General features: G+C 41.4%; 1 protein-coding gene across 1 annotated transcript in view; it reads right to left on the reverse strand.

Annotated features, from left to right (window-relative positions):
• Nucleotides 1–15592, reverse strand: part of LOC120027866 (cadherin-7-like) — a 132294-nt gene that overhangs the window by 40836 nt on the left and 75866 nt on the right. Inside the window, exons 8-9 of the mRNA XM_038972947.1 lie at nt 14821–14957; nt 8916–9037 (exon numbers count right to left, since the gene is read on the reverse strand). Of these exons, the coding sequence (XP_038828875.1) occupies nt 8916–9037; nt 14821–14957 (259 nt within the window). The remainder of the gene's footprint in view (nt 1–8915; nt 9038–14820; nt 14958–15592) is intronic.

Raw genomic sequence — 15592 nt, forward strand, 5'->3', positions numbered from 1 at the left:
ACCTCAGGTGAGCAATAACTCGAGACATCGTGACCAGGTGATATTGACAAATAGATTTACACCCCCACCCCTCGCCTTATCGGACGCAGCTGTTCTGTCCTGCCAATGCACGGAAAACCCAGCCGACTGTATATTATACGCGTCGTCGTTCAGCCACGACTCGGAGGAAACATAAGCTATTACAGTTTGTAATGTCCCATTGGTAGGATAGTCTTAAACGGAGCTCATCCAGTTTATTCTCCAGTGATTGCATGTTGGCCAGTAGAACTGATTGTAAAGGCGGGTTACCCATTCGCAGACTAATTCTCACAAGGCACCATGATTTCCGCCCCCTGAATTTCCTTATTTTCTTTATGCAAATGATGGGGATTTGGGTCTTATCTGGGAGCAGCATTATATCCTTCGTGTCAGACTCATTAAAGAAGAAATTTCGTCCAGTTTGAGGTGAGTAATCGCTGTTCTGATATCCAGAAGCTCTTTTTGGTCATAAGAGGCAGTAGCATCAACATTATGTACAAAATAAGTTACAAACAATGCGTAAAAAATACAGAAAATAGCACATTTGGTTAGGAGCCCGTAAAACGGCAGCCATAAACTCCGGCACCATTCTTTAAATTCTTTGTGGCGTGAGAATAAAAAAATGTGCGACCAAAAAATAATCCGAATACAGATGCTTTAAAAATGTGATGGTTATTTCTTAGATTAGTTTTTATTTCAGAAAGGATATTAGCAAAAATAAACATTATTACGCCTTTCTGTTTTGTCAATGACATTCAATTCAGGGCTGAAAGAAAGGCGCCAAGTTTAAGTTTGTTCCACTTCAGCGAGTCTGACCACAAGTCAGAGACCACTATGACGACACACTAAATATGTTTGATGGATCGTTTTTGTCTTCTTCTAGTGGTTCTTAAGGGGAAAGTTATCCAAATGTAACTGAAGGTAATCACATTACGTTACTGAGTTTGGGTAATCCAAAAGTTGTTACGGACTATAGTTTGGGACAGGTAAATAGTAACTGTAACGTATTACATTTAGAAAGTAACCTACCCAACCCTGGCTACAACCACAAAGACAACAATCCAACACTTCAACTCCAGATGTATATCAAACACCTCCTCAAAAAACTGATATACCATTTCCTAAAACAGTTTTCTTTAAACAGCAATCTTGCTTTCCATGGACCTCAGCTCTATAATAAGAGTGTGCACCTGTGAGGTTAAGGTGGATGTACAGCCAACTGGCTGTCTGGCAGTAGAGAGGCATCTCAGGCATAATATATAGCCATCTCAGCAGCAGCAGAGCCTTTACACCCCAGGGCTCTCAGCCACACCTGAAGGACCCTGGTGTCTCACAGTAAGCAGTATGGTTCAGCTGAGTAATCATTCATCCACACTGCTGAGGCTCATTCTGGTTTCTATGACTTTCTCATGCCATGGCTGTGTCCTGTCTGATTAGTGTGCTGTTGAACAGTAGACATGAGGCACAAGACAGACCACACAGGAGGTGAGAAAGACCCCTACCATCAGAGGGCACCAGTGTCCATGTCCTTGCTTCTGAATATCTTGCAGTTTAAAAAAATATGTTTGATTGATTTGGATACAGTGCCTTCAGAAAGTATCCATACCCCTTTGATTATTCCACATTTTGTTGTGTCATAGCCTGAATTCAAAACATAATGAAAAACATTCTCACCCATAATGACAGTGAAAACAAGTTTTTAGAAATGTTTGCAAGTTTATTGAAAATTCAATACAGAAATATTTAATTGACATAATACTCACACCCCTAAGTCAATACTTTGTAGAATCAGCTTTAGCAGCCGTTAAAGAGTCTTTCTGGGTAAGTCTTTAAGAGCAACATTTGCCCGTTATTCTTTTCAAAAATCTTCAAGCTCTTTCAAGTTGGTAGTTGATCATTGGTAGAGTTAATTGCTTTGCTACATTTTTTTGCAGCATTACTTTAGAGCCTTGTTGCAAACACAATGCTTGTTTTGTAATTTTTTTATTCTGTATAGGCTGCCTTTCACTTAATTAGGTTAGTATTGTGGCGTAATTACAATGTTGATCCATCCTCTGTTTTCTCCTACCACAGCCATTAAACTCTGTAACTTTTTTAAAGTCATAATTTGCCTCATAGTGAAATCCCTGAGCGGTTTCTTTCCTCTCTGGCATCTGAGTTATAAAGGACGCCCCTATCTTTGTGTAATTAAAAACTTCACCATGTTCTAAGGGATAGTCAATGTCAAATTTTTCTCTACCCATCTACCAATAGGTGCCCTTCTTTGAGAGGCATTGAAAAACTTCCCTGGTCTTTGTGGTTGAATCTGTGTCTCAAATTCTGCTTGACCGAGGGAACTTTTTTTAGGGGGTAGATCAATTTTAATACTGCAGATAGAATATAGCGTCCATCAATGTAATTTTCTGTATCCTTTCCAATCCCCCATATATTATTTTGTAATAATATACACTACCGTTCAAAAGTCTGGGGTCACTTAGAAATGTCCTTGTTTTTAAAAGAAAACACCAGTCTCAAAGTCAAGAGTGTAGAGGATGCTGGCCTTCTAGGCAGAGTTGCCATATTAATATGGGAAAAAGAACACAGACACTGGACAGAGGAACTCTGCCTAGAAGGCCAGCATCCTGGAGTTGCCTCTTCACTGTTGATGTTGAGACTGGTGTTTTGCAAGTACTATTTAATGAAGCTGCCAGTTGAGGACTTGAGAGGCGTCTGTTTCTCAAACTAGACACTCTAATGTGCTTGTCCTCTTGCTCAGTTGTGCACCGGTGCCTGCCACTCTTCTTTCTCTCTGGTTAGAGCCAGTTTGGGCTGTTCTGTGAAGGGAGTAGTACACAGCGTTGTACGAGATCTTCAGTTTCTTGGCAATTTCTCGCATGGAATAGCCTTAATTTCTCAGAACAAGAATAGACTGATGAGTTTCAGAAGAAATGCCTTTGTTTGTGGCCCTTTTGAGCCTGTAATCGAACCCACAAATGCTGATGCTCCAGATACTCAACTAGTCGAAAGAAGGCCAGTTTTATTGCTTCTTTAATCAGCACAAAAGTTTTCAGCTGTGTTTAGATCATTACAAAAGGGGTTTCTAATGATCAATTAGCCTTTTAAAATGATCAACTTAGATTAGCTAACACAACGTGCCGTTGGAACACAGGAGTGATGGTTGCTGATAAGGGGCCTCTGTACTGCTAGGTAGATATTCCATAAAAAATCATCCGTTTCCAGCTACAATAGTCATTTACAAAATTAACAATGTCTACACTGTATTTCTGATCAATTTGATGTTATTTTAATGGACAAACGTGCTTTTCCTTCAAAAACAAGGACATTTCTAAGTGACCCCAAACTTTTGAACGGCAGTTTTTATAGTTATTAAAAAATATACAGTATATATAAAAAAAATCTTGCATATCTTAATTTCCTCAATTAACGAATAATATGCGTAATAATGTAGGAAGTTCGTGTGAAGGATTGTTACCTATAACTAGGATTGCCATTACAAAAATTACATTATTGGCAAGCAAATATTATTTTAGAAAACAATTATTGTGATTCATCCTATATTATCCCTAACATCATTACCCCATAACAGATGTGGGATAAATACATAGTCATGCATACTCGAACGCAAAAACTCAGACGTTCAAAAGTTGTTTCATCCCCGAGCCCAACTCAAGAAAGGACTTGATGTGCGAATGCATATTCAATTGCTGCTGTTTGAGAAAGCATCCAAAAATAGGCAACAACTGGGAAATTGAATTAACCAACGTCAAGTCCTACAGTTGAAGTCGGAAGTGTACATACACCTTAGCCAAATACATTTAAACTCAGTTTTTCACAATTCCTGACATTTAATCCAAATAAAAATTCCCTGTATTTGGTCAGTTAGGATCACCACTTAATTTTAAGAATGTGAAATATCAGAATAATAGTAGAGAGAATGACTTATTTCAGCTTTTATTTCTTTCATCACATTCTCAGTGGGTCAGAAGTTTACATACACTCAATTAGTATTTGGTAGCATTGCCTTTAACTTTTACCGCCTCTCAACCCCGTATCCGGGATCACCCCCCACCCCCCCCCCACACTGATTAGCATCGCTAGCATAGCGTCACAATTAAATAGTAGCATCTAAATATCATTAAATCACAAGTCCAAGACACCAAATGAAAGATACAGATCTTGTGAATAAAGCCACCATTTCAGATTTTTAAAATGTTTTACAGGGAAGACAAAATATGTAAATCTATTAGCTAACCACGTTAGCAAAAGACACCACTTTTCTAACTCCATCAGTTTCTTACTCCATCAGGTGCTATCACCAATTCGGCCAAATAAAGATATTGATAGCCACTAACCAAGAAAAAACCTCATCAGATGACAGTCTGATAACATATTTATTGTATAGGATAGGTTTTGTTAGAAAAATGTGCATATTTCAGGTATAAATCATAGTTTACAATTGCACCCACCATCACAACTCGACTAGAATAAATACAGAGAGCAACGAGAATTACCTAATTACTAATCATAAAACATTTCTTAAAAATACACAGCTCACAGCAATGGAAAGACACAGATCTTGTGAATTCAGACAATATTTCAGATGTTCTAAGTGTTTTACAGCGAAAACACAATAAATCGTTATATTAGCATACCACATGTGCAAACGTTACCAGAGTATTGATTCAAGCCAAAGAGAGCGATAACGTAATCATCGCCAAAATATATTAATTTTTTCACTAACCTTCTCAGAATTCTTCCGATGACACTCCTGTAACATCATATTACAACATACATATAGAGTTTGTTCGAAAATGTGCATATTTAGCCACAAAAAACCGTGGTTATACAATGACAATACTAGCAAAACTAGCCTGAAAATGTCGGGCGCCATATTTGACAGTGATCTTGTCTCATGATTAACTATTCATAAACTTGACTAAAAAAATATAAGTTGGACAGCTATCGAAAGACAAATTAGTTCTTAATGCAATCGCTGAATTACATTTCTAAAATTATCCTTACTGTGCAATACAGGGTTCGCCAAGCGAAGCTATACCAAACAAAATGGCGGAATATGCGTTTAAAATTTTTCGACAGAACAACGATTTATCATCTTAAATATTTCTTACTATGAGGTGATCTTCCATCAGAATCTTGGGCAATGTATCCTTTCTTGGGTCTAATCTTCTTTTGGTCGAAAGATGTCCTCTTGTCCGTCGAAATGCCCACTAACGTTCGACCGGTACTGGAAACGTGCCCAAAGCTTCAAAGTGCATCACTAAGAATTGCCTCAAAATCGCACTAAACGGATATAAATTGCTATAAAACGGTTTAAATTAACTACCTTATGATGTCTTTAACACCTATAACGAGTAAAAACATGACCGGCGATATATAAGTGGCTAAACCAAAGCTTGGAAAGAGAGCCAGTCCAACGTCCTTCGTGCGTCAGGCGCAGCAGGAAAAGAAATCCACTTCCGCCTTGTGCTGTTTTATACAGGCCCTGATTGCGCAATCGACTCCATTCAAATTGTCACCTCTTACTGACATCTAGAGGAAGGCGTGGGCAGTGTTTGTATCCTCATAGGATTTACAGGGACTTTAAAACTGACCTGGAACCAGAGGCCAAGATTTCTGAAATCTCACTCCATATCAGGAAAAGTGCTGTAGAATGAGTTCTGTTCCACTCAGAGACATAATTCAAACGGCTATAGAAACTAGAGTGTTTTCTATCCAATAATAACAATAATATGCATATTGTACGAGCAAGAATTGAGTACTAGGCAGTTTAATCTGTAGAGCAAATTATGCTAATGCAAAACAGCACTCCCTATAGTGGCAAAAGGTTAAATTGTTTAACCTTTCTCGCCCCGGGGTTCCGCTAGCGGAACACCCACAACATTCCGCTGCCTTCGCAGAGCGCGAAATTCAAAAAATATTTTTTAGAAATATTTAACTTCCACACATTAACAAGTCCAATACAGCAAATGAAAGATAAACATCTTGTGAATCCAGCCAACATGTCCGATTTTTAAAATGTTTTACAGCGAAAACAATATATATTTATGTTAGCTCACCACAATAGCCAAACACACAACGCTATTTATCCACCGCATAGGTAGCTTTCAAAAAACCGACAAAATATAGATATAATTAGTCACTAACCAAGAAACAACTTCATCAGATGACAGTCTTATAACATGTTACACAATACATTGTTACATTTGTTCGAAAAATTTGCATATTTGAGGTATAAATCATAGTTTTACATTGCAGCTACAATCACAAATAGCACCGAAGCAGCCAGAATAATTAGAGAGCAACGTGAAATACCTAAATATCCATCATAAAACATTTATGAAAAATACATGGTGTACAGCAAATGAAAGATAAACATCTTGTGAATCCAGCCAATATTTCAGATTTTTTAAGTGTTTTACAGCGAAAACACAATATAGCATTATATTAGCTTACCACAATAGCCAAACACACAAATGCATTTATCAGCAGCAAAAGGTAGCAATCGCAAAAAAACAGCAAAAGATAAAAAATGAATCACTAACCTTGACCAACTTCATCAGATGACAGTCCTATAACATCAGGTTATACAATACACTTATGTTTTGTTCGAAAATGTGCATATTTTGAGCTGCAAACCGTGGTTATACATTGTGAATATGTAGCATCGATTCACCAGAATCTCCGGAGATATTTTGGACACTCACCTAATCTGACCAAAGAACTCATCATAAACTTTACTAAAAAATACATGTTGGACAGCAAATGAAAGATAAAAACTAGTTTTTAATGCAACCGCCGTGTTAGATTTTTCAAAATAACTTTACCATAACAAACAGCTTACGTTATAGCGAGACAGCGCCCGCAAAAAGGGCGGAAAATAGGACTCTACATTTTCCACTGTCACGTTCCTGACCTTATTTCCTTTTTTTTGTCTTTGTTTAGGGAATTTTTACTCAGATTAATTGTCAGGAATTGTGAAAAACTGAGTTTAAATGTATTTGGCTAAGGTTTATGTAAACTTCTGACTGTATACTTTTATACCTGTTTCCTCCAGCATCTTCACAAGTTCCTTTGCTGTTGTTCTGGGATTTGATTTGCACTTTTTGCACCAAAGTACGTTCATCTCTAGGAGACAGAACTCGTCTCCTTCCTGAGTGGTGTGACGGCTGCGTGGTCTCATGGTGTTTATACTTGCGTACTATTGTTTGTACAGCTGAACATGGTACCTTCAGGCATTTGGAATTTGCTCCCAAGGATGAACCAGACTTGTGGAGGTCTACAAATTTTTGGTCTTGACTGATTTCTTTTGATTTTCCCATGATGTCAAGCAAAGAGGCACTGAGTTTGAAGGTAGGCCTTGAAATACATCCACAGGTACACCTCCAATTGACTCAAATGATGGCTTTAGAAGCTTCTGATAGGCTAATTGACATAATTTGAGTCAATTGGAGGTGTTTCTGTGGATGTATTTCAAACAATAGTACGCAAGTATTAACACCATGGGACCCGCAGCCGTCATACCGCTCAGGAAGGAGATGCGTTCTGTCTCCTAGAGATGAACGTACTTTGGTGCGAAAAGTGCAAATCAATCCCAGAACAACAGCAAAGGACCTTGTGAAGATGCTGGAGGAAACAGGTACAAATGTATCTATATCCACAGTAAAACGAGTCCTATATCGACATGACACAAGTCATTTTTGCAACAATTGTTTACAGACAGATTATTTCACTTATATTTCACTGTATCACAATTCCAGTGGGTCAGAAGTTTACATACACTAAGTTGACTGCGCCAAAAATAGCTTGGAAAATTCCAGAAAATGATGTCATGGGTTTAGAAGCTTCTGATAGGCTACATGACATCATTTTCTGGAATTTTCCAAGCTGTTTAAAGGCACCGTCAACTTAGTGTATGTAAACTTCTGACCTAGTGTATGTAAACAATTGTTGGAAAAATGATTTGTGTCATCCACAAAGCAGATGTCCTAACCGACTTGCCAAAACTAAACTATAGTTAACAACAAATTTGTGGAGTGGTTGAACAACAACTTTTAACGACTCCAACCTAAGTGTATGTAAACTTCCGACTTCACCTCTATTTAAAAGAGCCGAATAGCAATTCTCAAATCAATGCATCATTTTGAGCAATTGTACTTATTCAGTTTTACCTTCTCTCTTCCCCCTCCCCCTCTGATGCTATTTTCCAAATGCCAGGAGTAGACGAATCGGCATCGCCGAAGCACAAGTAATTTAGCAACATTGAGGCCAATATAAATTCCAGCCTTTCCGTTTTGTTTACATCATGTTGTGATTCATTTTTTCTCTCGTGCCCACTACACTGATCCTCTAATTATACACGCATGCACACACATAGACACACACACCGAATGAGAAATCAGACCCGGGCAGACACCCACTCTGCCCCGGCATGAAATATCATTTTAGTGTGTGATAATATTGTAGAGCCAAGCCACTGGCAAATTCAAACACTTTCATTATTCAGCTAGCAGCTGCAGCAGAAATGACTAACATCTCTAATGAAGGATACAAACACCAACAATGCCTGCAATTTTATCTAAAAATGTGGATCTGACGAATGTGTCTCCCTCGATTTGACCTCAAGCTTTGAAAAGGGATGATACACAGTCTGAGGCTGATGCAGATGTATTTACATTTATTTCTCAGGTTGCTAAAGGGGAATCAAACAGTGAGTGTGGGTGAGGCAATATCTTAAATGTTAAAAGTTCTCATCTAATGGGATGCTTAAGAGCAAATAAGCAGTGGGTACATCTGAATGTGAACTGAATCAACAAGGCTGGTGAATGCAGTACCAATAACTTCCTTCCCCATCAGATAATGTATCTCCAGTTTCTCACCTGTCCAGGAGCTGCATTCTCACATAGGAGGGTCTCATACGCGATGGCAAACACCGGAGCGTTGTCATTGATGTCCAGCACTGTGATGGCCACAAAACCTTTTCCAATCTTTGTTGGATCCTCTGAAAAAGAGGGAGGGAGAGAAGTAGACAGACAGGAGAGAGCGAGAACAAGATTTTATAATCATAGCTGGTTCCCTTCAGTACTTAACTGACTTAACTTTGTTAACCTTCATCCACTTACCCTACTATCAATCTTTTTCATGTTTTTTTAATTCATCACAAAGGTTGAGCGAAATGAGCAAAATGCGGCCAAAAGTGCCCATTCTAATGACATATCCAAGGCATTCACCATCAGCTGGCATCCTTAGTTGCTCTGGTGGGGATCAGCCAACATGATCAGGCAGCTAATTACGATTGGAGTGGAGCTACAGCTTAGGTGAAAATGGCTAGGGATACGTACGACATTGCATCCTATACCCTTTATAGTGCACTATCTAGAGCAGTGGCAGTCAGTATCGTTGAAGATGAGGGAAGACCCCCCAAAAATGTATGAGCATGACCTTTTTTCTATTACAGCATATTGGATGCTCAATGCAACATATAGCTACTAGAAGTAACGCATTAGTAAACCCGCTACAATCATGCAGTACAGTCAACAAGCAGTTTAGCAGTTACACCGGCAGACCACGGTGGCAATACATTTATAAAACTAAAAGCTTACCTTGACTTGGAAAAGTTCCAGTGTTGTATAGCAATAGCCAGCTAGCTAACATGGCATCCCTTTCTGTTTGAGCTGGGTGTTTGAGTAGGCTAAACTAGCTAGCTGCATTTGATAGCTAAGTAAGTGAATGGGAAAGTGACCAAAAAATCACTGAAATATAGCTCTCTCTCTCTTGCTTCACCTTCATTTGTTAACAGTTTTGAACAAATTAATTTCTTCAACTATTGTCTGTCTCTGTAACGGTATTCCTCCTCCTCTACAACCGAAGAGGAGGAGTAGTGATTGAACCAAGGCGCAGCGGGTTGTGATGACATAATTTTAATAAAACAAGACGGGAAAAACACGAAACGAAACCACTTGAAATAATTAACAAAATAACAAAACAAATGTAGACAAACCTGAACTATACGAACTTACATATAACACTAAGAACGCACGAACAGGGAAAATAGACTACACAAAAGGAACGATGTACAAACAAACCGAACAGTCCCGTATGGTGCGACAAACACTGACACAGGAGACAACCACCCACAATGAACACTGTGAAACAACCTACCTAAATATGACTCTCAATTAGAGGAAACGCCAAACACCTGCCTCTAATTGAGAGCCATACCAGGCAACCCTTAAACCAACATAGAAACAGAAAACATAGAATGCCCACCCAAACTCACGTCCTGACCAACTAACACATAGAAACAAACTAACAGAAATAGGTCAGGAACGTGACAGTCTCTCTCTGAGTCAACTACTCACCACATTTTATGCTCTGCTAGCTAGCTGTAGCTTATGCTTTCAGTACTAGATTCATTTTCAAATTATTTGATTGGGTGGACATGTCAATTCATGCCGCAAGAGCTCTAATAGGTTGGAGGATCTCCTCAGGAAGTTGTCATAATTACTGTCTAATTCTCTGAAAGGGCGTGAGAACCAAGATCCTCCTAGGTTTTGTACTGAAGTCAATGTATCCAGAGGAGGACAGAAACTAGTTGTCCTCTGGCTACACCATGGTGCTACCCTACAGAGTGCTGTTAAGTCTACTGTAGACCTTAATTGCAGAACAGTGTTTTAATCAATTATTTGGTGTACGTGTCTTTGGACTATCATTAATGTTGACGATTGCTTTATCAAATTGATTATTACGATGATTAAATTACTCCTGTAACAATCAACTCATCAGCAATCTTGGGGAAAAAGTTTATTTACAGAGTTAGCGTTTTCAAATTAACTCTTAGATATAAATATATCTGACATTAGTCATTAATTGTTTATCTTCTATTAGCCTCTGTCACGCCCTGACCGTAGAGAGCTTTTTATGTCTCTATTTTGGTTTGGTCAGGGTGTGATTTGGGTGGGCATTCTATGTTCCGTTTTCTATGATTTGTATTTCTGTGTGTTTGGCCGGGTGTGGTTCTCAATCAGAGGCAACCGTCTATCGTTGTCTCTGATTGAGAACCATACTTAGGTTGCCTTTTCCCACCTGTATTTGTGGGTAGTTGTTTTCTGTTTTTGTGTCTTCAAAAGACAGAACTGTTTCGTGTTGTTACATTTTGTTATTTTGTCTCATTGTTCAGTTTTTTTAATAAATAATCATGAACACTTCCCACGCTGCGCTTTGGTCCACACCTTCTTCATACGACGACCGTTACAGAACTACCCACCACCAAAGGACCAAGCAGCGTGGTAAGGAGGAGCAGCATGGCCAGGGGTATGAGACAAACTGGGAGGGGGTAGAGAGGTGGTCGATCAACCCAGGGAGAGTGCCAGAGCCCGCCTGGGATTCTACGGAGCAGTGCAAAGAGGGATACCGGAGGATGGAGTCTGCCAGACGAACGCGGCTGGCAAGGAAGCCCGAGAGGCAGCCCCCCCAAAAATTGGGGGGAGGCTCACGGGGAGTGTGGCAGAGTCAGGATGGAGACCTGAGCCAACTCCCCATGCTTACCGTGGCGAGCATGTGACTGGTCAGGCCCTGTGCTATGGCGTGATGCGCACTGTGTCTCGGCCGAGCATTCACAGGCCGGTGTGCTCGGTTCCAGCGTCCCGCATTTGCCGGGTGGAAGTGGGCATCCAGCCAGAACGGGTGGTGCCAGCTCTGCGCTCGAGACCGCCAGTGCGCCTCCACGGCCCAGTGTATCCGGTGCCTCGGCCAAGGAAGAGGCCTCCGGTATGTCTCCTCAGCCTGGTGAGTCCTGTGCCTGCTCCTAGAGCCAGGTCTCCTGTGTGTCTCCCCAGCCTGGTGAGTCTTGTGCCTGCGCCCAGCCCGGAGCCTCCAGCGACGCCCTCCAGCCCAGAGCCTCCAGCGACGCCCTCCAGCCCAGAGCCTCCAGCGACGCCCTCCAGCCCGGAGCCTCCAGCGACGCCCTCCAGCCCAGAGCCTCCAGAGTCGCCCTCCAGTCCGGAGCCTCCAGAGGCGCCCTTCAGTCCGGAGCTTCCAGAGGCGCCCTTCGGTCCGGAGCTTCCAGAGGCGCCCTTCGGTCCGGAGCTTCCAGAGGCGCCCTTCGGTCCGGAGCTTCCAGAGGCGCCCTTCAGTCCGGAGCTTCCAGAGGCGCCCTTCAGTCCGGAGCTTCCAGAGGCGCCCTTCAGTCCGGAGCTTCCAGAGGCGCCTTTCAGTCCGGGGCCCGCTACGAGGGTCCCCAGTCCGGGGCCCGCTACGAGGGTCCCCAGTCCGGGGTCGGCGGCGAGGGTCCCCAGTCCGGGGTCGGCGGCGAGGGTCCACGTGCGGGTCTACGTCCCGCACCAGAGCCGCCACCACGGTGAAATGCCCACCCAGACCCTCCCCCATAGGTTCAGGTTTTGTGGCCGGAGTCCGCACCTTTAGGGGGGGGGGTGGGTACTGTCACGCCCTGACCGTAGAGAGCTTTTTATGTCTCTATTTTGGTTTGGTCAGGGTGTGATTTGGGTGGGCATTCTATGTTCCATTTTCTATGATTCAAATTTCTGTGTGTTTGGCCGGGTGTGGTTCTCAATCAGAGGCAGCTGTCTATCGTTGTCTCTGGTTGAGAACCATACTTAGGTTGCCTTTTCCCACCTGTATTTGTGGGTAGTTGTTTTCTGTTTTTGTGTCTTCACCAGACAGAACTGTTTCGTGTTGTTACATTTTGTTATTTTGTCTCAGTGTTCATAGTTTTTTAAATAAATAATCATGAACACTTCCCACGCTGTGTTTTGGTCCACACCTTCTCCATACGACGACCGTTACAGCCTCATTCTGAATGTCGCAAAATCCTTGGATACCTGCACGAACCTTGGCATAAATCATGAATCAGCGATATACAAAGTGGCTCAATTATTTAATTACTAACTAAATAATCACACAGAATTACATAAACACAAACAGAATAGGTTACACATTGATTACTACATACTGAAATGAAAAGTCCCTAGGGGGGAGGGGGCGTTCCCTCCTTTTTTCGTAATGTCTGTGCTCACGTGGGCGTGGCCACTCACTTGGTTAAGACTTCATATGAAGAAAAAAAAACTCAAATTTTGAAAGCTAACATCACATTACATCTTCTCACAAATATTTTCATATTTAATCATGTCAGTTCCCCAACATTTGAATGTGAATCTGATCACTGAGAATTATGCACATTCAGATATACAGTTATGCTGTTCTACTGTCCTTAGTTACATTGCAAATTATTAATAGATTCAACAGGATTGTTCTTTAAATACCCACGGACCATTCCAAATGTTTGGATTAAAGACATACTGTTTAATTATTCAATCTTTTTGATGTTACCGTACCGCAACGTCTCTCTGTGGTAACAAAGGAATTTAACATCAATTTCTGAGAGTCGGAGAGAGCGTTTTCATGGAGGTATTTATGACCGTCATAAAACTGTGGAGAGAGAGCGAGGGGGGGGGGCGCCTATGATCCTCCCCAAAGGGCAAGTCATGACAAGTGACGTGAATATATTAAATATAGTTTTATCTTAAAAGGATAACTTTGGAAATTTACTGAGGAGGATGGTCCTCCCCTTCCTCCTCTGAGGAGCCTCCACTGATAGAGTCCACCTCTGGTCAAAAGTAGTGTAGTATATAGAATATAGGGTGCCATTTCAGACACAGCCTAAGTGACTGTGTAGTAGCACTGGCCATCCTGTACTGACACAAATGCAGCACTGAATAAAAGGCTGGCTTCTGAAAGCCTGGATGGGACAATGATTTAGCCTGGCGTCGGCAGCCACGCTGACAGCAGAGATGACGTGTTGGCTGACATTTGGGGACGGCTGATTTGGTAATAAAAAGGACGCGTGGCACCCCGGGGCACAGACTTGTTGTCATTGGCGTCTTCAGAGCAAAGTCTGAGCGCGGATGAAATGTGGGCGCCATCCGACCGCGGCTCAAATGCATGAAGAAGTGCTTCTCTCCCCTCTTGTTACAAAAAGCCCATTTTACTCTAAAAAGCGTAATAAGGCATCCTGGGCTCTGAGAGAGACTGCCTGGACATCTGATTCTATAGCTGCTGCTTTCCACTGTAAAGAGAATAGAAGTCTGACTGTGTGTCAGAGGCCAATGTCTCCTCAGTGAAGGGCTGTTCAGACAATTTGCACAGTTATTATTCATGTTTACTGTGTGTTACTCTATTGAGAGTAACAAGGAATCATTCGTGTTAGGCTTATATTTGTGCTTGAATCACAATGCATTTACATGAGTGATGAAGATTGTTAGATTGTTTGGTTTTGTGACTATTTGTGCATTGAGTGCAAGACTGATACAATGACAATTTGATGTACATTTTATCTTCATTGTGGTTTTAAACTCATACTGATTATAGTTACTTAGTAGAGTAACTAGTATGTTGTTTAATGGAGCTTGTGAGATGATTCCTGTCCATTGTGTCTGCGTGGGCAGAGTGGGCAAGGGGGGATGAACGAGCGCCTTTGTCCTCGAAGCCGTGGAGGGATGAGTCAAAGGCATCACGGCACCTCTCCTCACATTAGCATAGTTCACTAGCGGATTTACCATCGCCTGCACCTGCCCTTAGTCAGCAGCTCGCTCCTCACACACGCCATGACTCACGGAGACTCAGAGGTCGCAGTGACCGCTATAGGTCAGAATTAACATTCGGCTCCATCGCAGAAGGGACTACAATACTTTATGCAGGGCCTTTATAAAACCCTGACTAGTCTGACTTTGAGGCCTGATGTGGAAAGCTGTGTGTGTGTGCTCTTACGACTCTCCATGGCGAGTATGGTGAGGTTGTGGACAGAGTTGACCTCTCGGTCCAGGGGCTTGGCAGTACTGATGACCCCACTCAGAGCATCCACATTGAAGAAACGCTCCAGGTCTGTGTTTCTATCTATGGAGTACCTGGAGACAGACACACCGATCCACAGTCAGTAAGTCAGACAGACAGACATAGCTATGATGAGGTATTTTCCTTTTGTAGAAAGTTCTTATTGATTTTAAATTATTAACTGTATCTCTGAAACACTTTTGGACGAATAAGAACTTTGTACCGTCAAAACGTGCCAAATGAACAATTTAAGAGTGCTTTTGGATTCAGTCCATTGGTACAGACCATTACTGAGCTGTCAACATGTGGAATTATGTAGTTTTATTATCCCTTTATAATGCTAGCTAAAACAATCATGTTGAACTATGAATGAGAGATCTATACATCAACTTTTAACTTTTAGATTTTGACGAGAACTGTTTTTTAAAGATAGAAGTTAGACTGAGATGAGTTGACTGTGAACACAGAACAAACACTATCCATTCCTATACAGCAGCTCATATTTCTGGGCAAAATGACAACTTCAATAAGCCTAAATCCAAAGGGAATTATTCAATGTAATTTTACTCAATATAATTGGTTGCTTTAGTTCCACAATAATTTAAATGTTACCATTAGCAGGGCCATTTTATGCCAGGTTATTAAAGACGCTGAGAGCCGCCACACTCACAATGGCTGAGTAATTCGATTTTCTGATTAACAATCCTAA

This window comes from Salvelinus namaycush, chromosome 33 (genome assembly GCF_016432855.1).
Source record: "Salvelinus namaycush isolate Seneca chromosome 33, SaNama_1.0, whole genome shotgun sequence".
Taxonomy (NCBI): domain Eukaryota; kingdom Metazoa; phylum Chordata; class Actinopteri; order Salmoniformes; family Salmonidae; genus Salvelinus; species Salvelinus namaycush.